The sequence below is a fragment of the Miniopterus schreibersii genome, assembly GCF_964146895.1.
Source record: "Miniopterus schreibersii genome assembly, chromosome: 2".
In the NCBI taxonomy this organism is placed as follows: Eukaryota; Metazoa; Chordata; class Mammalia; order Chiroptera; family Miniopteridae; genus Miniopterus; species Miniopterus schreibersii.
Genome location: NC_138102.1, coordinates 27723454 through 27748895, shown reverse-complemented (window position 1 = coordinate 27748895; position 25442 = coordinate 27723454). Strand labels below are relative to the sequence as shown.

Here is a 25442-nt window from a genome sequence, read left to right as displayed (position 1 = left end):
AACAACAACGTGCACTCATGTGAAGTGTTCTGGGCTTGAAAAGTCACAGGACACAATATTCCATTCAAGACGTTTAATTTTCTACTCCTTCTAAACATGGAAAAAGATATCAACTCACTATTTTTAAAGCTGCCCTTGAGGAGGTACATTCCAAATACAATTGCAAATCAAAAAATGTAGATTTTTATCATAATCTTTCACAGGTTTAGTGGGTCTCAGAAGCACATGGCAAAGGAGCAGATTGTGTGTGATGGAGAGAAATAAGATGAGATGGAGACGGGGGACGTACAGCTCACGGTCCCTCCTGTGGCATGGGAGGGTGTGTATGTCAGAGGCATTCAACAGCGGCCTTATGTGCATAGTAAGATTAACCCACTTGGCACAAATCCATTTCTAGTGGTTTCCCTATGGAATATTGTTGATATTTTATCCTCGGATTCAGGCATATATTTTTTTAATTCTTTATTTTGAGAGAACTATCAAAAAGACAAAAGTAGGTGAATGTGGAAACCCACACTGATTCTCACGATGCGTCTGCCAGATGGTGATTCATGTCCAATATGTGGAAATAGGAAATAGGAGACATCTGGAAGAAATCTTGGCATTACAAGACACCAGAAAAAAAACACACAAAAAAACCCCATGTATCAACCCAAATAACCAGCTCACATGCCATCGGGTCCTGCGGTGAATACCAGAGGCCCCCCAAATGGTCCAAGTAGACACTCTAGAGGGCTGAAATCCATGATAAACCACAAGTAAGTGATCTTTCTCAAAGATTCCTTTTAAGTAATATCTAGAACACGAAAAGTTGGCCAGGGGAGGAGAGGAGTTTGGACAATGCTTGTAACTATAATGGATGTCAGGAAAAGCAGTTAACAACAGAAGCCTGAGAGGTATTTGGGACATTAGGGAAGTGCATAAAGGGAGAGTTGGTTTCCCTTATATGTTAAGGGACAATGATTCTGGAAATGGGAGAGAAATTCACATTGACTAGAAATTGGAAGATGTTTCCAGACAGACCTCCCAAGTGAGTACATTTCATTTTCCCTCCACCAAAAGCTTCCAAAAACTACAAACACACTTCCTATCAATGTGGCTGTGATTCTCAAAACATCTTACATTTCTCTAACTTTGGTTCTAGGGCAGCCTCTGTCACAGGTGGACCAATTCCATTTCCCTGGTCTTCTAGTGTCCATCTGTGAGTTGAGAGTCAGACTGTCTGTGCCTATGTTTTTATGTCTAGGCATCCATCCAGGACTGGACCAGCAAGCAAATTCTTTCCTCATATTTATCACAATTTTTCAATTCAACTACTGCTAAAATGACAGGTACACATAGATGATATTTTAAATTTCCTAAGTTCTTTTATGTATAAAACCTTTCGCTTGATTCTTTGGGCAACACTGGAAATTTTGAGGATCAAAGGTCATTTCCCGTTTTTTATAGGTTAACTTGATCAGAATGACTTGATGAAACACAGCTAACAGACAGTGGGACTCACACTAGAATCAAGGCTTTTATTCAACAAAACATTATTTCCTGAAGGCTGTTCCTGATTTGAGAAATAAGTGGTGTCTGCGATTAAATAAGTTGGGGGAACTGTGCATGATGTGTCATCCCTGGAAGGTTCAGAAGCTTCTCAAAGGTTCTAGAGTGGAAACAACAAATATCCACGTAACCATCACTAAGTGTTGCCCAAACTTATTTGTCCTTGGAATGCTCTTCCATTATCAGATCCAAAGGAAACATCTATTAACAGTCGCAAGGTGGTCTGAGATCACATTTTGGGAAAGGCTAAACTGGACACTACTGACTTACGTGAATGCTCGAAACTCATAAAAATAAAGATATCCAATCAGTCTCACAAATATTAAAAGTAATTTCAAATATACTTGATGCATTAACTACACAAATCTTAATTCCATTAAATCAGCCTCCTAATATTTTATATTAAGTAGGGTTTTTATTACATTTTCACTTCATATATTTCATATCTTGGAAGTAAGAAAATGGAATTTCTTTTGAAATAGACTAAGGTTTGAAATTTTCACTAATTCAAATGTGCTACAGAGCCTCTCACAAAGTGTTTAACAAATAAATTATTGTTAATGCTAGTAATTCATTATTAGTCCAAATCAGTTAATTGATCCAAAGTTTCAAAAAGTCTACACAAAAATATTCACTTTCATTTACTTGAGAAAAAAATTAAATATCTAGGAAGAAATGACACCTTTAGCATTCAGAACAATGGTTAATATAATTTAATTTGTAGGAAAAGTTTTCAATATTCTGATAAAAAATAATAGAAAGATAATCATGTTCTTTAATAATCCATGAGGACCCTAATCTATTCTACACAGATATTAAGAATAACTGGGAATGAAAATAGAATAATTAGTTGATAAGTAAAGTATAACATACAAAGCACTATTCCTGTTGATGACTACAGTCTTTGACTATGTCCAGAACTGATAAACTGTATGGCCATATTTGCCTCCTGGGAAATCAAGGAGACATGCCGTTAAGTAACAAAAGTTACTGCCTTTTAACCAGAGTGAGGAATTTCCTACAGGATAGAGTATATGCCAGGATTTCCTGAAGGAAGGGAGTGGAGGGGCAGATCCTCACTATGTATGTGCTCTTGCATCTCTTGATGCAGGCCTGAGAAATCTTCTATTCAGGATGCCCTCCACTAAAGGTTTTGTTCTGAATGCTGTATAGAATAAACATGGCCTGAATGCCATGGAATGAATGCTTCATATTCTGGGCTGGGCTTCCCCTAACCTCCCTCAGGCGGGGGTAGGGCTCAGACTTGGGCAGATGACCTCTGGCCTGCTCCATGTCACAGACAAGGTGGCTCCCTGTGGTTATTTGTTTAACCAGATGGAGGCCCTCGTGGACGCTCCCCTAGAACAGGAACTGGGAGGTCTGCCCATGGCACCAAAGGAACAGGCTCATTTCTTTGTGGTCCTCCAGTAACCCTTCCATCCCTGCCCGTTGAGAGAAAGGCTTCAGAAGGTCTGCTCTCCTTAGCAGGTGGCCAGTGGAACAGCACATATACCACAGATTCAGTTTTAGAGCAACAGGAGCTTGCTCAAGACTCTAGGATACTCTGAACTACAACTTCATAGTGTTGGGTTTTCTCAGATCAGGGTCTTCTTATCTTGAAAAATGGAAACTGATCAGTGCTATGACAGTGCTTGAATCCTGTTACTCGAGTAGCCTTTTATTCGCTATAGAAGATTAGGCTAGTTCAGCAGCTCTCAATCCAGGCTGATTTGGCTCCCTGCTCTCTCCAGCCCCTAGGAGACATTGGCCACATCTAGAGATATTTAGGTTGTTACAATTGAGAGAGGGAGGATGCTATTGGCATCTGGTTGGCAGAGACCAGGGATGCTGCTAAACAGTGCCAAAGCTGAGAAACACTGGACTAGTTGGTTTTCCTTCAACTGTAAAATGTGTTTAATAATAATATGCATAAAAAGCATTCAGCACTGTGCCTGACCCAAAGTAGGAGTTCAATATACATGAGCTCCCTTTCTTTCTTGCTCAAATACTCCAAAGCCAGGATTTTTCTCTCCTGGTCAAAATCTGTTTATGAGCAGAGGCTATAATTGAACATTAACATTAACACGCAGACAGGTTTATACATAGGTCTGATGTCAAATATCTATTGATTGTATCAATATCTATAGGAGCTAAAAGGCTGATAAAGCTATAAATTATTTACCATAAGAAGAGAGAAGAGCATCCTGCACAAACTTAGTGCTAAAGCAACATTAACTTCTTCCTAGATCTCCAGGGTCAGAAACGGAATTACTTCCAGATTGGCCAGATTTCTCCAACCCTTTCAAATCAGATAAGATACACATTTTAGGCAAAAAGACAGGAATTCCATTTTCAAAGTTCTCTGCCTTGGACGCAATCTGGGACCACGCTGTCTGATGACTATATTACTGCTGTGCAGACCCGGCGTGTGGGGAGCGGCTGTGAATTATAAACCATCTAATTAGCAATAACAGAATAATGTCCTTCTGCCTGGATATCAGTAGGTTAAAGTATTCTGAGAAGATATGAGATACCCACGCTGTTCCTACTATTTGTTAGAATTACTATGAGTTTGGTTCATTAAGACTCTCTGTGCTTCCAAGACTATGGGTTGGGAATGTCCCTTTGGAGAGTCACTATCCTAGGAACTATCAAACCTTTTCTATGGTAGCATTTCTCACCTGTGCACAGAGCTGCTTTCTCTGATTAGTGTAGTTAAATTCAGCATGTGTCTTTAGGCATATGTGTGACAGGTGACCCTATTCTATATCCAAGCAAGTCTGGTGAATTAGTGAACACAGAATTTGCCTGGATCCTACTCATCTAAGAAACTGTCCCTTTATTTATGGTTCTAGGTCACAGGATCACTCCCTTCTCAGAACAACTATGGCATTTTTTTCTCTATCGTGTCTCCTAGAACTTGATAATTCACTCTTAATTAGTTACTGATTCCATGTGCATATGTCTTACCTCTAGTTTAACTTGAAGTTCCCTTTTTGGACACTGCAGGGTCATAGAATATGATGACGACCTTACATAAACGTGGACTCCCATGGTTAAAATATCTGAAAGGCTTCTTATGCACTCTATTTTAGCAAAATCTAAATGGCTAATGCCCAAGTATATAGTAGTAACTTCTGGGAAAGTGCGGCCTTTCCTATCATCTCAAATAATTGAGAAAATCAGGTTATCAAGCAAAAGAGAAGCTTAACTTTTGGCTATTTCTGAGTAGACAAGCATTCAAAACCCTAATCAGTTTAAGTAGATAACATTCCCACACGGCTGAGGCCTCAGGAAGAACACAAAGCCATTGTGTACAAACCCAAATTAATTACCTAAGAGAAAACATCTGAACAGATGAGTGGCCAGCCAGGGAAGTAGGAAAATAAACAACTCAGCAAAGACGCTCAAATCCAGTAAAAGACTCATGAATTTAACTATTGAACTCACAATAAGACATCTAGTTTTATACTGATGACTATGAAATTATTAAATGACCAACGATCTGCTGTATTAACATTTACTTAGCTATCTGGAGAATATAAGTCATTCGGTCAATTAATCACATCTCCATGGAAAGAGGGACTCAGCCAAAAGAGATTTCGCAATTTATACTGGAGATATTCCAATTTCCACTGGTGGATTCTAAACAGCCAATGTGTCAAAATGTTCTTCAAGAAGATGTGGAAAAGACATGTCTCAGAAACAATGATTTCCAAATTTCTAAGGCAGTGACACTCTGTCCCAGTTAGGTAACTTGAATTCTCTCTGGGTGATGTGGCTCCTATTATCTTATTTTTTTAATACAAGTCAAAATTCATTTAATTTGTAGACATTTGAGAATAGCAGAAAACTCCTAAGAGAACCGAAGACATTTCATTAGTAGCTCAAAAGTACGTCTGCAATTTGAACTACTAAATTTAAATTGTGATTCTGACCCCCTTATTCATTTTGCGTTTGTACCCGATCAGCATTTCTAGGACTTGCTTTGAGAATGGGTGGGAGTCAGTGGCAGTTGCAAAAGACCAACTCTTACTGGCCTGCCAGCCAAGAACAAATTTCTTTGTTGTCTGACCTTGGGAAGAGAGAAATGGAACCAGATCTGAAATCCCAGCTCAGTCAAGCTCTAGGTGTGCCACATCATACTAATTATTTTAACATCACTTCCAAGACAATAAGTGGAAGTTTAAAATTTCCTCTTTGTGTGGGAGGAAAGACCACTTCCTTGTTCATGCTATGGGACCCATGGGGCCTGAAATCTTTATGCTCAAGAGGACAAAAGACAGATCTCTGATTTTTGTTAAAAGGATATAATTCTAAATCATTTAGCTATTCCCCTAGATTTCAAAAGGCCTTCTAAATCCATTCAATAATTAGTCTTTGAATGGTTTAACTTAAAGCTGCCCAGTAAGTTATTTTAAATAGTCTTTATTTAATAACATAAAAAATTGAAATGGGCAATGAAGGAAACTAGTAAGGGAACAAGGTAGGGCGAGGAAAGATCAAGGAGGTCCTAGATCCTGGATGTCCAATTTGCTTTCGGGGAAGTACAGAAGTCTACACCTTGTACCCTAGTCCCAACAGGAGCTCTGGGGTTTTCCAATGTCAAGGTTGGCTGCAGTAGCAGGCTGACCTGAGCCCTCATCACAAGAAAGTATCACAATCTTAGGGTATATCTTCACAATCTAAGGGTACATCTTCTCCCTTAACACTCTCCTGCCCTTGACCTTTCCAAGCCAAAGTAGAATGTTTGGATGTTTCCTTGTCATGATAAACACGGACCTGGGCAAGATGAATGTATAGGCCATGAGAAGGGTTTCATCAAGGCTCAATTTTGAAAGGAAATGTTTAAAGACCCTTTCCTTGCTAGGTGCTGTCTGTGATTCAGATGTGGCCTTGCCTTCTCTAAAAATGTTGGAACAACTCTGGATTGAAGTGGGCCAAGACCCCAACTAGCTGTCATCAAGTCATGAAAAAGTCAGCTGAAAATATATGGAAAGCTATACGTGGTCAAATCGCCTTCGTATATATTAACAGGTGGATTTTCGGTAAAAATTAAAATAAATCCAGCTAAACAATGTATGGACAGAATAGGGAGCCTGGAAAACACCAGAGCCATGCCACCAGGGTGTGCAGCTGCTGGGTGGGAGTGGAAATCAACAAAGTCTGTGGAATGGACTCTGTTCTTTTTAAAAGTAAGAAATGCTAGCTCTGCCTGTCCCTCTCCAAACCCTGATGCTTTAAGTTACAAGAACAACTTAGTAGTGTTGATACAGGCCTTCATTCCCTATTTGTTGACATCTGGAAGTTCTGCTTTTCATAGTTTTAAGGATTTTGTTAGTTCGGTGTGTTTATGTTTAATTCAAGTTAGACTATTAAAAAAAAAAAAAGGCAAGTATGTGTATGAACATACTTGCCTCTACTTTAAAGTAACTCTTGAAAATGCACAGTGGACCCAGCTAGAGAAACTCCCCAAGGAAGGGGATGAATAGCCCATGAAGATGAATTATAGTTGATAAAGTGGATTGTGAAAGACATAAAAATGTTTTCACATCCTTCATTTATTCAAAAACTATCCAGGTAATATCAGTGTCATCAACTGTCAGCATATTTATTAAAAGAATAATGTTGGTATTTCAGCAAGTAGTCAAAAAGAAATGACACCATTTACCATAAAAAGGAATTCGCTGAATTTCAAAAGTGTGAGTCTGGGACCCCATAAACCTCCAGTAGGCCATGAGTGAGAGAGAAATTCTCATGCTGGCCCAGCTGACGCCTTCAGCTCCTTGAAAGCAGGCAGTGGTCCAGAGGGGCTCAGTCCCTTCCACACGACCCCATCCGGCTACAAGCTCCCATGTGAGAGGTAGACTGGTCTATTGGCCATGTTTTCTCACTGCCACGCCTGGTTTCCACGGTGACTCGCAGACAGTTTCAGGATGCTGCACTGTCCCTGGGTGAAAACCAGATAGGCACCTTCTCTCGCATCTTAAATGCACAAATATGACTTGCTTTCCAAAGAAAATGATCCATGATTCTTAAATGAGAGGGAGGAGGAGTGCTTGCTTAGAAAAAAATATTTTAATTTTACATTTGGGAAACAATAAATAGTTACTGTTTTTATAAGTAAATCTAGGCAAGTATGTTATCCATTAAAAATTGATAAAATACTAATTTGAATAGAAAGCTCACAAGTTCAAAAGAAATTTAATTTCTTCTTTTTTCAGAAAAAAGCTAAGTTTAGTTCTTATACACTGATTCTAAAAAATACTGTTGACTCAGTAGATTTCCTTCCAGTACACTTGCTCCTTCTGGAGTCAAAAGAGGAAAACAAACCAAATCTCTTGTCCTACATTAACGGCCACTAACGATTACAATCTTTGGGGAATAGCTGTTAAGATTCCTGAGCACTAATGTTAAGCCTGGTTTTGTTTCATTTGTATTGCTCTGGGGAAATTATTAAAATAGTAATAAGGCTTTGACATGAAATGCTGATTATTTGATTGGTTTAAATGTAGTTTTTAATAAATTCCACCCTGATGGCAATTCAAAAGGAATTGTTTAAGTTTTGGCTACTTACCTTTTGTCCCTTCACTCCGTGGCAGTCACATTTCCCACAGCCAGAGCCAGCACATCCACCCTGGAAGTAAGAGAAAAAGTCTTTAAATAGAAGAACTCTTGCAAATGGAAGTCCATATTTGAATTGAAATGATTTTTGCATCTTCACCTATTAATGGGAAGAGTCCTACCCTGTTATTATGAGCATGATCTTAAAGTATGTGATATCTGAATTTGACCTAATGGGACTGTCACGTACGTGTCCTATGGTCCATCTCTCTTGCGCTAACAGACAGAATAGAAATCCTGCAGTAGCACACATCAAAGCATTACTTAGTCCAGAAAGTGAAGATTGTCACTTACAATTTTTGAAGTGGACTCTCCAAGGCAGTATGTTAACAAGACACAAGGTGATGAAAATCACACTTCTGATTTAGGATTTTAAGACCTCAGCTATCTCCTGAAACCATGGGAGATAGCTCAGGGGGTGCAGAGTCCATGCTTCGTCCCTCTCATTCCCAGGGAAATGCAGGCATGCAAAAAAACAACACATCTGTGCAAAGAGGAAATAAATGAAAGGGCTTATTCTGAAGCCCAAACTCTAAAGAACTGATTTTTAACCCAATTAAAGCTCAAATGTTCAATTAAAGAACATTCAACAACAAAATGTTCCTTGTAGTTCATTTCTAGCATATAAATTAATGTCAAAACTGCACAGAAAAGAATTTAAGCATGTCATAAAAGCTGGCGGAGAAGGGAACTAACATGTTCAAATGCCCACCAGTTGCTACAGACAATCAGCTGCCATCCCCATTTTACAGGTGTGAAAAATGAATTAGGAGGCTTAATATAACATGCAAGCATGAGGCTGAAACTAGAACAAAATTTCAACTTCCATTGCAAAACACTTCCAACACATTAAAAGATAAACATATGATGGCACCTATATACGTTTACAATTTCCTTAGAAGAACCCAAATTTTAAACCAAAATATTATGTACAAGTATTATGGACAGAATGTAAGAGGGTATGATTGAAATAATTTTAAGGAGCTTATCAGTTTGAGATAAAATGTATAGCTAAATTCTGCTTTAGGTGATAGGTTTCTTGAAAATAAAACCATACTGTTAATTGTGCTGTGATCATGTGAAGTCTATTTTTTTCAACAATATACTCATCTTGGGTCCCTTGCCATGGAGATCTTCTGCATAACACAACTACATCTGAAGATATTTATTTTATAAGTGAAGCCTGAACAAGTCCCTCCAAGACAGTAAGCTGTTCTTAATTTTATATTTTGGAAATGGGGATAATTGACAATAATCCAGACTCCTAAGATTATGGTTCTGTTTCTTTCCCTGGCTCACATTTTGGGCAAATTTTCAGCATGCACTCTCATAACCTCTTAACATTTTTAATCAATCCATGTTCACAGTTTGCTTCACATTCTGGGTTTTGATGACCAAAGACATGAGGCCGAAATTTTAAACCTGTGCTCCAGAAGGTTCATCCAAAATGCACAAATACTGGGACCAAGAGATTCAAGAGCTGTGCCTTCCTCAACGTCACCATCTCTTGTCCAATCCCCAGGTGAGCGCTGATGTTCCCTACCTGGGTTCCCACAAATGTTGACTATATGCCTCTATTGCAACATTTACCGTTTCTTATAGCGTTTACATTTATGTCTCCCCAGCACCCCGTGATCACTTTGGGGGCAGGACCAGACCCTCCCCGCCAGCCTGATACAGACTGTTATTTCATCTGAGACTACATGGGTTGTAAAACTGACATTAAGAAATGAAGAACAGCACTGATTCAACCTCAATTGTTAGATCTACCCCATTTTCAGAGCTGTTAAAACGGTAATGAATGGGCATCTCAGAATAGAGTAGTAGGTTCCTGATTACTGTTGTTTTGTTGTTGGTGGTGGCGTCCATTGAATCAACTTTAAATAACAACCTCGACAACAACCCAATGACATGACATGTCAACTCACAGCATATTACTGCATAAGGGCACTGTCGGGAAGGACTCCAAAAGGGAACTCAGCAATGACTGTGAGACCAATCCAGATCACCAGACCAGACAGAGAAGAGTGGAGGCTCTCAGGGGTGCATGGGTCCCAGGAGCTGCCCCACGCTGCTAGGTGAGCCCCCAGACCAGGAAAGCCCAACAGGGGAGGCAGCTCCAAGTCACGGGCTAGGGACTGGCCTCCTCTCTGTTGCCACCCCATTCCCCACTACTTTCCTGCTTCTAAGCCAGGGTAAGAAACACACCTCTGCTCTTTAAACTCTGCTCAACTCCACTCCACTCCTACAGAAGGAAAAACCAGCTGGGCGAAGGCCCATTTATTTGTATAGTCCACGTGGGAAATGTCTACCTTCCACGCAGGCCTAGCTGGCAGCACCCAACAGCAGCCGGAAGCAGGGCGGGCTTTTCTACTTAAAGTTCAGTAACAGTTTCTTCAAAGCTTCCAATCAGGGAATCCAATAACTTAAGCTGAAAACGGCTATCTAAAGATGCTGGGTTTTTTTCTTCTGAAATGTTGATAAAATCTCAGAGGCTTATCTTAATTTAATTTGAGGGAAGTTATAAAAATGAATTTCCTGGAACCGTTCCCTTAAGCTATCAGTAAATGCCTTAATGGCAGGGGACCCCAGATAAGAGGTTACAGGGGCACAATTGTGGATGTTGGGGTCAAGTTGCTTTGTGAGCCTTTGCTACAGAAATACACCCCGCGTGTGGGTAACAAATAATCAGTTTTGCCTTGGGTAGCAGTTCAGGTCATGGCAAACATTGGAGAAAATCTAAAATAAAAAATAAAGGAATAAAGCCTCTTTTATAAAAGCTCTATTATAGAAATAAAGGACCCTTACCCTGCCCCCACCAGCTCACATCAGGCAAAATTGGGTTTTCAATTCTCAGACCAAAGACATTCACGGTTCCTTATCTGCTTTATACATTTGGGAAATTTTACTACCAATTCTGGCCCTAGAAGGCAATTCCAAAGAACTGATAATTCCAAGAAAAAGTATGGTCAACTTTTCAGAACAAAGTGCATTTTTAAATTATTTTTTTAATTTTAATTCTTATCCGAGAATATTTTTTCCATTGCTTTTCAAAGAGAGTGGAAGGGGGAGAGAAAGAGAGAGAGAGAGAGAAAGAGGGACACTGATGTGAGAGACACACCAATTGGTTGCCTCCCACATGCACCCAGATCAAGCTTACAACTGAAGTACGTGCCCTTAACCAGTATCGAACCCAGGACCCTTCAGTCCACGGGCCGACGCTCTAAGCAAACCAGCTAGGGCCAAAGGGCATTTTTTTAGACCATGATGTTTGTTTCATATTCTGGGTGGCCTAGCATTTTATGTAAATGGTTCTGTAAAAAAAAAAATAAAAACAACTAATTTTTAGAATAACAAACAAAAATCATAAGCTGCACATTTGCCTTGCTAAATAAAATCTACTTTGAAATATCACTCGTCTGGTCCTTTACAATCACTCACATAATGGCCCATGCTGGCTAGCACCCTGGCATACAGAGGTATTTTAGTTGTGATTCAAGGAAGCACTGCTAAAAAGAACACCAATGATACTCTCTGAGCATCCCTTTTGAATCATGTGTAATGCATGATTTTGAAATAGCTAATTAAAATAAAAGCCTTGAGTAATGCAAGTCTCAATTGCTCATTGTAAATTACTCTGTTTGAAAGGGCAAATAAACTATATGAGTTATTCAGATTCACAATTCCTTTAGTGACCTATATGTTAAAAGCTATGTCATAAATGTCTTGACTTCCTGAGGAATTAAATTTTGCACCTGGACCTCTCAGCAATATCAAAAGATATATATAGTCTCACAGACGCACACAGCTCCCTACTGGCTACACATCTGAGGGAATTAAGGAGGCTGCTCGTTTTTCCCAACATCTGAAATATATTGGGCCCCATCAACTAGTTCCCATCTCATCTGTTTCAGATTCTAGAATGGGAAGAACTTGTACATTTTGTGAAGTACTCACACTCTTTCTTTCCGCCTTTCCCCTCATTGGAGTCAAGTCAATTAGCTCCAAGTCCCCACAGCAATGTCTGTGCTTTCTTTCCATAAGGCAATTGCTTAACCCAAATCGTCATGGTAGACAAAAGTCGGTCATGGGGAATGTGGCCGAACATCCCAAAGGTCACAGAGTTGTGGGTCTCAGTCTCTCTTATAGAAGTAGACCACTGATGGCCATACAGCCAATAATTTACCATGAGAGTGGAATAAGTGACCTCCACATGGAAGCTGAACTGAATTAGTTGTATTTGAAACAGAAAAAATACATTGGTTTCTCAGTGAAGTCTGTCAGACACATATGTGCACACACCACTTCAATAGCAGGGATCTACTTTAAACACCAAAAATAATACAATTGTAAAGGAATGAGAAAGGTACAACAAAATAATCCCTAAAGCAAATAACTTTTATATTCTGTACGAGTCTCTTTATACTTCCCAGGGTATGATAAAGCAATTAATATTATTCGCGTTTTCTTTCATGTCCCAATTTAAGATTTTCAGAGAGTCAAACCATCAGCATTAATCCGATAAAGTATGTTAAGTTCTAAAAATTCCCAAAGATTTACGATATAGAGCACTAGTGCCAAAGAAGGAAGGGGAATGATGGAGGTCAACGACTTCAATTTGAAATGAAGCCTATTTCCGCTCTTTCTCTGGTCTACAAGGGAGTTCTCGACATTAAAGCTGGTTCCATGTGGGGATGCAGGAAGGGGAAGGCTGGCTAATTCTGTTTAGAAAGTGCTTTTCTTCTTAACCAAAGGATGCCAACTGCTGTGTGTGTGTGTGTGAGAGAGAGAGAGCGCACTATAATGCCAATTTGTTATCTGTGACAAATCTACAGTAGGAAAGCGTATTTGGAATGAACTAAGCAGAGTGAAATCCTCAGTTTTCTGAGTTTTTTCCTGCTTTGATGGGAGATAAATCTTTATCATCACAGCTTTAACAGTTTTTATGTGTTTCACATCCCACCAAATAGGGACATGTAGAGATCTGCCAAGTCTAAACAGCTTATCTTTCAAATTCCTTTTCACATTCCCTGTGCTGTGCAAAATGTCAACATAGTTTTGTGGTGATATTACTATTCCAATTTTCTCTCTGGTGGTAGCACTTTTTCAGGAAATCTTTTGAATAATTATCTGTCCAACTAAAGAAATATATATGAGAGAAAGATATATTAGGGCTACCTGGGCTGAAATTAAAAGTGTACAGAAACTAAAAGTAGAGCTTTCAGGCCCGCCTGGTGGGATTCTCAAGTGGAATGACCACTTTGGAAAACTGTTCGACAGCATCTCCAGAAGCTGAGCGTTCACACGCCTTTCCCAGCAATTCCACTCCCGGTGGATGCCCCGCAGCTACGCCTGCCGGCACGCATCAAAGGACATGTTCATGCAGTTTTATTACTGAAAGCATTTTAATTAAACTATCTGCCTTATCAGGTGCTGCTGGAGTTGGAGCTTTTCAATTCTATCATTTTAAATCCTATTTCATTACCAAAACATGTTGGTGTGGTAAATAAAAGATGATCACCAAAAAAAACACACAAAAAAACAGGCAACAAACACACTCCTCTTGGATAAGAAAACATCATAAAAAGATATAGAGTATATGTGGAGAATTTTAATATGTATTTCCTAACTTCTACCCTGCTGGTAATTTTAATAAGCATATGCTATTTTGGGTAAATCTTGTTTTAAAATTTTGTTTGCTATCATGAGGTTCTGGAAAATGACTCTCTGTACCTCCATGCACTCCCCACCCCGAGAGGACTGCCCTGAAAAGAATCTTAAAACTCCTTCAACAGAAGAGCACACCACACACCATATGGTCCGACTGGAGTCAGTTCAAGAACAAGTGAAACTATCCTTGATGAAAGAAGTCAGAATAGTGGTGACCTTCAGTGGGGTTGACTAACAGGGGGTATGAAGGAGGCTTCTGGAAACATTCTCTGCTTCGCCAGTATGGTCATTACATGGGTGGGTGGTTTCATCTGCAAAACTTCGCTGAGCTGTGAACTTACACTTTTTTCCATTTTGTTGTACTTCAATTTTTTAAAAAGACATACTCAAGGATGTTCATAGCAGCACTATACACAGCAGCCCCAAATGGAAACAGTCGAATGGATTCATACACAAGGGTACATATTCACAGACTGGAGCCGTCTACACACTGCACACACACCGGCTACAACAGGGTTGGATCTCACAGACGTAAGACTGAGCAAACTGAAGCCAGGCGCAAAAGAACACACTGGGTGATTCCATTTATGGTGACATAAAGTTCAAAACTAAACAAAATGAAGTTGGGTAGTAGTTACTCTAGGGGGCTATTAGTGATGGGGAGGAGACCCAAGGGGTTTCTTGGCTTCTGGAAACATTCTGGCTCATGATCTGGCTTCTGTTTTGTGGTGTGTTCACTTTGCGCAAGATGCACTGAGCTGTGTATTTCTTTATAAAGTGTATCCCCACAAAAGTGTGTATAAAATGTTAAAATTACTAACCAAATAGAGAGCAAAATAGCCGAGTGTTTCAGTACAAATAATAACTTCTTAAAGGCTTATATTTGCATAACATTTTTGAACTTCCAGAAATAGGCTTGGCATTGTAGATTTAAGGGTGACTGACAATCCGTGTGCTTTCACCTGCATTTGTTTTATTATTACATCATCATCATGTGTTGTGATAAATGTTAAGAGAGATGTAATTTAAAAGATGTGAAAATAATTCTTCATCATTAATTCAACAGAAAGGAGAATTTCATTAAATAAAATAACCGTTCTGTTCCATCCAATCACGGAAAACATGAAAACAGAACATCCTTACTACTTTTTAAACTTACAAAATATTTCTGCTCTAATTTGAAAACAACTATGAGTGTTGATACATTCTTGGCACAACAACAAATTCGCATGAAACATTTGAGAAACAAACTGAACTTCTGGTGTGCAGCGTCTCTCTCTCGTAGTGTGACCAAGGATTGTGCATGTGAAATGCATGCTGTGCTGTTTCTCATTAGAGACTGGCTGCAGAGCCTGCACAGGGCTCCCGGCAAATAACATGCGTTGATGAAATGAGGGTGTTTGCTTGGCTCCTCTGACCATCAACACATGTGATTGCAGTTCTGTTCTCATTTTGCCCCATTGGACAATTTTTGTTGACTTGCTTTCATTCCTTCTCTTCCCTCTCCTCCACTCAATGGGGGTGGAACATTAAATGTCCCTGCCTGGGGAATAGGCTGGACTGGAGGAAATGACAACGAAGCCCAGCACTGGACCTCCAGGTCATTGGTCTACTCCAGCTGCAAACAGATGTGACTATAATTAGTCCCCATGTGATGATGGTTCAGTTGGCTGTGTGCGAAACAAGTTGGGTTGAGTGTGTCCACTGGGACCCAGGAGTAGAAACGATGCCTGGAGGTTGGAACTGGGGGAGTCACGGGTGCTCTCCTGGTGGTTGCTGACTCACTGGCCTGATGCATAAATGCAGAGGAGTTGATTTGGGCAGGTTTCCAGTCCAGGGGTCCTCCTACACTCCCCGGAACGTTCTCAACTGTCCAGGGCAAAGGTGTGGACATAGAGACTTTTTGGCTCTCGGTGAAACTCAAATTTCCTAATTTCAGAGGAGGCGCTTCCATCAGTAAGTAAATTTCTCACCCTCAGCTATTCTCTCCAAGTTCCCTGAACTCTTTTCTCACCAGCTCCTCCTCCGTCCCCCATACAGCCATCACCTTTCCTTCCTTCCCTCCAGTCTCCACACCTTCCACACTGACTTGCGTGGTCAAAGACTCTTTTACAAGAGCCACAAACATGTATTTTCCAGCCACTCTGAAGAACAGCAAATTTTATCCAGCCAGCCATGAAAAAAAAAAGTTGGACTATTTCCTCCAACTCTGGAAAAATGTGCACCTCCTCTTTTGGGCTGGAGTACATGGAGCTCTTCTAGCTATTTTTGTTTTTCATCTTTCCTCTCTCTATGGCTTCAAAATACAAATATAAACCAGTCTTTGCTCCTTCCCCACTCTGGTTGGCCACTGCCACTCAGATATGCACCTTTATTTCTTACTTCTGAATCCCAAGACCAGGCCCAACAGGGGGACATCAGCAGGAAGAGAAGCTATCCCAGGTGGGACTGGCCCATCCATTCACTCACACTTAGTCTCGGTGCCGAATTTTACCTAATAGGTAAGATTTTAGCATCTACGCTGCACCTGGTGTAGGCCAGGCATCCGCTGGAGTAGAGAATGTAAAGTTGAACATGTTAGTGAGTGAGAAATTACAATGCAATGCGCCCCACAAGAGAGGTGAGCAGAGTCCCACAGACAAGCCAAGGAGGGAGCCCTGTGCCTGTCCAAGGGACACGGGGATCCCCAGAGCAGATCCTACTGGGGTAGTGAGAGAAGGCAGGTGTGGAGAGGAGGCGATGCTGTAAGAGGCGAAGGCGTGACAGAGCATAGCCGAAGAGCACACAACACCTGGCGTGTGGAACAGGTGCTGGGGCACAAAAGGGACACTGCCAGTAGTCAAGACAGAGCCAAAAACATCTGTAAAAGGGAGTAACAGGGGAGATATACTCTCCTAGGAAGAAAACAGAATGAGGGAAAGACAGCACAGGGGACTGGCTGGGAGGCAGGCACAGGTGCCGGGGGGGGAGGTAATAGGTAAGACCACCAATTCCTGAGGCACACAGGGAGTCCAATCTGAGGTCTTGGCCGAAAGGCCTCATACCAGTACAGCAGAACCACCGCGCGTTGTTCCTAACTTCTGTGTTTTCCTTTGTATACCAATAGTTTTGAGACTGAAATGAATCTATCATTGCTATCTTAAAAAGTGATAGCTAATTTCCTGGAAATTCCAAAACCTGGGTAGAATAAGTGCCTTCTTTCTCATTTCTAGCCATAAATAAATTACAGCTTAATCAACTGCATACACAATTCCAAGTTTAACATGTAATTCAAAAGTATGTTTTTAAACAGAAGTACAGTGTGCTTTCTTCACACCCGTCACCATCACTAAATCCACCTGGAGGAGAAATGCAACAGAGTGCATATGGTCTCTTCCTGCAGGTACATGCTGGTCTAGGAGGAGGAAAACACCTATGAAACTAAATAACTTGGGGATGGTTATTACTGCTGCTGTACAGATACAAGGTGCTGGAGAAAGAAAAATCATTTTGTGCTGGGATGGCACACTGCGAGAAGGGATGTAAAAATGTAGACATGGGAGAGAATGAGCATTTGTTTAGTAACCGCACCATGCCAGGGGCTGGCAAGACACTGCACATGCCTCACAGGGGGGCAGGTCCCCAAAACCCTGAACCATGAGTGAGATATCAGGGCCGGGATGGCAAATGTGGACATTCCAGAGGGAAGAGCCGTGTGAACCAGTATGGAGACTGCAAGTACAGAGGAAGCTGAGGAACACTGAGAAGTTTCCAGAGGACTGAACCACAAGAGCATATACGGGTGCAGTGGAAAATGCAGATTTCAGCCATATGGTTTTAAAGGGTCTGCACGCCACTCTAACACAGCTAGACACCATGCTCAAGATGGGGAAGACATGTAACATTTTCAGTACCAAGGATAGTAAAATGGATATTCTTTCTTGTTGGATAGAATCTAACTACATATCAAACAAGTGTAGTATAATATAGGTTAATTTGCTGCTACTTCCATTGCACAGAGACTGTACAATAGCCTGTGACGATGGCAATCATAGCTGCTCACCTTTCTTGTCAGATATGGGGCATGTTTCAGAAAAATATGCATGTTTAGGCCAATCCCAGCCAGCCAGCCAGCGTGAAGCTAAAGTGTAATTTTCATACCTGCACTCAGTCTCAAATACCAGACTCATCTGTAAAAACAGTTTTCAAAAATAAGTGGAAGGATTTGCCCTCTTTATAAATGACAGACTCTGAAATGCCGCAATACTGTCTTCAAACTCGGAGGAGTCACTCTTGGGAAACACGACCCCCCACCCCAGGATAACATGGCTTGATTTAATCTTTAAAACCAAGTTTGAAAACTCATTCAAAATGTAAACAAACTTCACGGAATGAAATTTCATGTAATAAGCTCCATGGAGCAATGAATATCCAGAAAGGCAGGGTAGCAACCCCTCTCTTCATTCGACAGGAGGCCAAAGACCCGGCTGGAAGACTGCGTGACAGACTCCAGGTCACATGCAAATGTCAGCAGGGCCACAACCAAAGCCTTCAACAAGTTCATTGGGCTTTTATGGAAGATAATGGATGGTGGACCCAAAACACTACTATGCAAGCCATAAGTGGTGCTTTCAAAGGACCGGTCTAAAAACACGAGCATAACACTTATGGTTAAAGAGGAAAAAGATGGGGTAAACCACAGAAGGAAGCTGAACTTCTGCTGGTCCAAGCCGTGGTTTCCCGATGACATGCTGTGGTATTCACACTGTGGGCGTGAGATGAGGCCGGGAGATACCTCTGAGGTTCTTGTGCAAGTCATCATTTTCAAACCACACTTCCCCATTACGTTCCCGCGCAGAGTCCTAGTCCTAAGACTTAGAAAAGCAAGCCTTAAGTTTACCAGCACCTACGGAAACCAAATGGTCTAATCAAGCAAATTCCAACTGGTGCGGCACAAGAATGTTTAAAACATGCGATACCTGACTACTGAGTCGGGGCATGACCTCTTTTCCCTTAGACTGTCAAATTTTAAAAATGACAACAGCCAACACTACAATAGCTGTCTGGTGTGAATGAGTCAAAATTATACCTATTTTTTTTTTGGCAGATCAGCAAAAATATATTTTTTGGTGTGCCTCAGAATTTTAGTAAGTAGTTTATGTGCCATGAGATGAAAAAGATTGAAAATCATTGGTCTAATCTGCTGGCAAATAGGATACTATATATCTTTCAACATGTCTTACAACTTGAGAAAACGTTCTTACCTTTTCCAAGATAACTTTGAAGAAATATTTAACAGACTCAGGCCATTCATAATTTATTATAAACATATATATAAAATATGGAATTTATAACTCGTACCATTTCCTTGGTCCTTCTATTTGAATGATACAAAAACAGCCCTAGTTTCTTCATTTCCTCATTTACATTCACTAGATACTTATTTCCCCATTGCCTACTGTGTATACAACAGTTTTAAGAGATTTGTGGAAATAAAAATATGATTTCTAATCACAAAGTACTTATATTAAGCATGTTAATATCTAGAAAATTCTAGACAGCCTTTTGCTACCACTTACTGTGAATTTTTAATTAAACAGAATCCATGTTGAGTCAGGGTGAACTGGACAGTGAACACAGGTCAAAACAAATATTTTCTGGTGTGGTTTGTCTCACTGGAGACAGAAACCATGTTTGTGCTGCTAATAACTATATTTTCACATTTTGATGATGATCTTTATATGCTGAACGGTAGCTAATTCCCTTTCTTTGCAAACCTTTTGTGTCTTTGCTATAAATTGCCAATTCTAAAGTTCAAATTTCTACGTTAATTTCTAAGTAAAGTTTCATTTTTAGAACAGTCCATTATTATTTCTGCATTTGAGGGAACAAGGCCCTACTCAAAGGGAGAAACTAACAAGAACAAAAGCAAATTAACTGAAAGGGAGGGAGTCATCAGCATGGAGTATGGGGAAGATTCCCTACATGCAATGAGTTGAGCCAGCTCTTGAAAGAAATTAAATATGAATGAGCCAAAAACTAATACAACGATTCAAAAGGAGAACCTGGCCAGACAATATTTGAAAAATGAAATCCTTAGTATACTAAAATAATAATGATGCAATCAGCCAAATTCAGACCGATTAGATAATTTTTTCTCTGTAGATAGTATACCTGACAGTTAAGAGTATCAACTTGGATTTTTCTTTTTATTAAAATATCTGATTTGACAAGATGGTAAAAATGACCCCACTTTCAATTCATTTTGTGACTTGCAGATAAAATACCAAGAGAGAACTCAATTGTTCTGAGTTGCTTTTTCTTTACTTGTTTCTAGTAGTTGGATTCCAATACTAAAGTCATAGGTGTAGCCAGTCACTGTTTTCTTAAATTACCAAAAAGATTTTGAATCATAAATTAATCTCATGCTAAGTATCAACAGCATACATACCTAAAATTTATATAATGTTATTAACCAGTGTTACCCCAATAAATTTATTTTTAAAAATCAATAGCATCCTAATTAATATATAAACTGCAATGTCTCCCACCCACCATATATCTTTAGTGTATTATTGTTTGTAATATAAACTTTGTGCTTGCTATTGATCCCGCTTTCACAAAGAAATATGGGCATTATATGTCTGTGTGTATGTGTGTGTACATGGAAATATTCTTTTATGATAGGCAAAGTCTTGAAACCTTTCATTCACCTTTTTGATCAATTCACAATGTACTCCTGCAGAACCCTCACCTTGGAAATGTATATTTCCTTTGAAATCAGACAAATCTAGTTGTTTTGCCATTAAAAGAAATTGAGTCATTGTTTTATGCTACTCAGAGAATAAATATAAGGGTTTTCACATTTGTAATTAAGTTTGATTGATGGCTTATTATGTGTTAGGTCCTGTGATAAAGCAACTAAGACAATGAATAAGGTCCCAGCTGGAAACTAACAGAAGCGTATCCCTTATCACATATGATAAATTAAATTAAAAGGTGTGTGATTGAAAAGTATTTTAAAGTTAATAGAATCCAATCCAAAACCATCTGAATGATATGTATTTTGAAGAGATAAGAGTGCTATAAATTGAAAATTCCTTCCAGAGTCTTACATCAACATATCTTGAAACACACTGAAAATAAGTGAATTCATAGTATGAGTTGTGTTTCCTTAAAGGTTAAATTTACTCAGGCTGCACAATTATTCAACCACACCATGTCTTTGCTATTTAACACACAAAGTAGAAGAATGGTGGAGTGGATTACAGCCTAACATCTTTTTACTAGTATCCAACTACTAAAAATAACCAAAACAAATTAATAAATAAAAAATACTAGCTTTTCAGCCATAGATTTCAATTTAAGTTTAACTAGAGCTTTTGATAATCACACTATACCAAAAAAATAATAAGACACTGTGGTATTAATATGTATATTAAAATATTTAAAAAATCCATAATCATTAAGTATCTTTAAAAATGTAAATATTAAGTTATGTTCAGTATAGTTTTAGTGGTAGATGCATTTCATAGCATTAAAAATGAAAAATACATTTAGGGTATGTGCAGCCTGGATCTGTCAACCAAAATATTGGTTCACATCACCTAGCAATACTGAGCAACCCAGAGCACACTACACTATGTCAAAGTCCTCAGCATGACATCTGAGTGCCAGGGCCACTGCAGGTTCTTGTCATTTCTCTTCTGGCCCTGGAGTGATTTCTGGTGTGTGCACTTAAGTAAACTTTCAGAACCACACATACTTGGATTTTTCCATCTTGTTAATTTGTGTACTTTACCTTTTTAAGGCAATACTCTCCAGCCTTTATTTTTCTTTCTACAAACCATCATTTCCTCCCCCTCCATCCACCCAGTCTTAATTATTTTATATTGTTTTTTAGCTCATTCGCCCTAATTAGGTGGTTCCATTGGTGACCAACCTCATGATTCACTCTTTAGTCTGACACAACATGTTTATTCTAAACTTCATGCAAGTCTAAAACAAATTGCTTGAAAGTACTTCAACAACAATCATGCTTTTTAAAAAAGGCTTGTCTACAAAATCTGGGTGGAGCAAAACACATGAAGGGAAATCTTATTTTAGCCTAAGGAGTTGAAGGAATCAAGTGGTCCATCTCTCCTCTTTTGTTCTACTCTGTTGACTAGACAGGAAACTGACATAGCACAGACCTTCTTGCTTTGAAAACCAGAGCAAACCTTTCCTGAAACAATTCATTGCACCAAGAGGGAAAACTCACTGTCCAGTCATCTGTGAATGGTTTTCAAATGCTTTAGTTCATAAGAAAAACAGAAGCAAAAGTTTCTTGTTAAGAATGTGTTGAGAAAATGTATAATTTTAAATCAAAACAAGTCAATCATTCTTCTTGACATCTGTTGATGTAATGAACACAGAAATTAGAAGTTGACTACTGTCAACTGACATGCATTGCACAGGTAGGGCCACTGACCAAAATATCACATTCCCAGGCAGCTCATTTACTCCTTGTATGAGATATACAGCTGTTTCCAGTTACTCTGAACATTGCTGCCCTTGAGACTGTCACCATGCAACCCTCTTAAATCTCTCTCCTGATCTCTGAAGCCAGCAGCCACCCTTCTGCTCCATGCCACCTCTCTGCTGTGATGGGCCCATCATTTACGGAGCTTCTACACCCTTTGTATTAATATTTAATGAAGACCAGCTATCAACACAGAGACTACAGGACAATATCCCCTTTCCTGGGTCTCCTAGAGGTAAGTGTAGAGTTTGTGGGTATCATACGGACATAGAGTGTCAATACTGTTCTGTTTAATGAGGACAGAGTTTCAGTCAGAGAAAATGAAAGGAGTTCTGGAGACAGATGGTGGTGATGGCTGCACAGCCATGTGAATGCGCTTAAAGGCATTGGACTGTACACTTAAAAATGGTTACAGTGGTAAGTCGTATGTTATGTATATTTTACCACAACAAGAAAAAATGTTTAAAAAAAAAAAAGTTTTTTTCACAAATTCTGCTAACTCTCCTTAAAGCCTCAATGTTCTCCCAACAGTACTCTTGCTGGAGGATCATGCCCATCATAAGAGACAGCCTGTCATCCTGGGGGGGGAGATGAACCCGCCACAGACTTCTCTGCTCACATAAGCCCCTCACCCATTCCTACAGAAGGGCTGCCTCCTCTAGAAATTGGCCACTAAGTTCTCTGCTGTTCGGTTCTAATTTTGGATTCTCTGAAAAAATTTTTGATGTCTCCTCCCTTTCCACCTACCAGATGTGAGGCTCTGCTTGCTCACTTATTTGGCTACATTCTCCTGAAGCACTACCATTTCTGTGTGTGTGTGTGTGTGTGTGTGTGTGTGTGTGTGTGTGTAAGAGAGAGAGAGAGACAGGGAGAGAGACAGAGAGACAGGGAGACAGGGAGACAGAGAGAGAGACACAGAGAGAGACACAGAGAGAGACAGAGATTTTGAGATATAATTGCCATACATCATTGCAGAAGTTTAAGGTGTACAGCATCATTTCTTATATTTAAGAAAAGAAAGCCCCAGTATTTCTTTGACTCTCCAGCAGCGCAAGCTCCCTTAGCCCTTGAATCAAGTGTCTATTCAAATTCCTCAAAATATATTTAAGGCTCAATTTCCATAAACCAAGAAAGAAGACACAGCATGCAGAGATTGTTCTATTTAAATCACTCCTAGAAAGCACAGATATTCCACCGTCCCTAAGGGAATCCACCCAAAGGGAGATACTTAAGGAACTCAGACACGCACACCAGGGATTTACATCAGTGGGAAGTGACCCTGGCATCTGGTTTGAGTGTCATCACTGTGAAAATTTTTGTTTGAAAACTGCGTTACCACTTCCTATGAGATTCGCCACACAAACACGGCGTGAGGGAAATCACTACAGAGGCATTTGGGCCCTTGGCCAGACATTGTCTCCTAACAATGCACACATTTCTTCCTATTTTCATGTCTAGTGCCCTGTCCAGTGCCTGTCACGTAGCAGGAACTTCAGCACACATCTGAACAAGACATCTGAGCCTTCTGCGGAGGCCAAAGCAGCACAAGGACACACAGACTGTCTCAAGGGTGACAGTCTCAAGGACTCATTCGAGGCCACTGTACAGTTGGTTCACAGGGAAGAATGGGCTCCCCATCCCAGCTGTGAACAAGTAAGAAGCCAGGACACACAGAATCTGTTAAAGAATTTCAAAAACACACAAGAAGCCCATGGCTCTCACTGTAGCATCACTCCTCCATTCCTACTGCTTGTGGTTCTACCCCAAATTTCAATAGAATTTGACAGAATGGAGTGTATGGTCTTTGAATCCACATGGGAGGAGGAAGGGAAAGGAGTCAATGTTTTTTGAACACCTAATATGTCTATAGGAGCCTTAGATTCTCCAATTCTCATTTAATCGTCACCAAACATGAAAGGTGCTCAAGTTGCACAGATCTGGAGAGCCCAGCTGCACCAGCCACGAAGTGAAGGAGATGAGACTGCACCATGGCTAATCCCAAAGCCCTCGCTCTTTCCACAACAAGCTGCCTCTGCCAAGGCACGTGAACCATCAACCCTTCCAATGGATGACAATAAGAAGGTGGCTTCAAAACATGCTTGCCCCTCCCAAGTTAGTGGTAACTAAACTATCCAAACAGCAGGCTGATGTACATTTATAGTAAGTCAGAAAACGAGTAAATTTTAGAAGTCTCATATGTGTGCATCACTTAAGTATGGGATTCTAAAATATGATTCATCTCTCTCCTCACTCTGAATTCTAGTCTTGATTGGAAAAAATTAGAGATCAACAACCCCTGAGATGCTTTTCATCCCATAGTCATGCTACTGTAGTAAGAGGAAATATGGTGCACTTGACCACAAGGGTCTGGAGTTCAAACAATGGGAAAGGAAGTATAAACAAAACATATTCAGGGGAAACACATGTCTCCTGATTCAGCTGCACTAATTAATACCACCTACCTGGAATTTCCAGGTTAAGGGTCTATATTTCCAGCTGTCCTAATCTACTGTCCTGCTAAATTTTCCACTCAGTCCTCAAGATTTTTTCCCCTGTTGAGTCTGCCTCTGTCATGATGCCTTTCCTGTCAAGGACTAGGTTGTTATAAAATCATTTCTTCATTTCAAGTGTTGCAAAGAGTCAAGCAACATTTGACCAGCTCCACAGACCTCATGAGCACAAGGAAGCTCCTCAGAGTGGAGAGTGGTGGGCCAGAGTTCCGCACTCAAAATTGTGAATCTGAGCTTTAATAAATGGCTCAACCTTCTCCCCAGCAGGTAGCTTTAGCTGGCTAGACCCGACAAGCTCTTCAAACCTTCCTGAAAAACATCCATAAAGTGGAAAGCATTCGGTGCAGATGAAGTCAAAAAATATGTGGCATACCCTTCTCTACTCCAAGCCAGAGAGAAAACTGCCTGGACCACCTTATGGAATGATATCCTACCTAATTTAGCACTTCACAGTTGGAAGCTTAAGTTCCGATGAGAAACTAGAGGGTACTGTGCAATCAATAAGTCCTGGGAAACCACCCAATCATTCCAGATAATAAGCACAAAGCAGATCATTGAGGGAATCTGAACCACATCACCCCCTTACA

At 40.1% G+C, this 25442-nt stretch overlaps 1 protein-coding gene across 1 annotated transcript in view; it reads right to left on the bottom strand.

Moving 5' to 3' along the window:
- The window catches only part of COL4A1 (collagen type IV alpha 1 chain), a 127703-nt gene that overhangs the window by 66649 nt on the left and 35612 nt on the right, over positions 1 to 25442 (bottom strand). The window contains exon 2 of the mRNA XM_081128619.1: positions 8129 to 8188. Coding sequence (XP_080984745.1) covers positions 8129 to 8188 — 60 coding nt within the window. The remainder of the gene's footprint in view (positions 1 to 8128; positions 8189 to 25442) is intronic.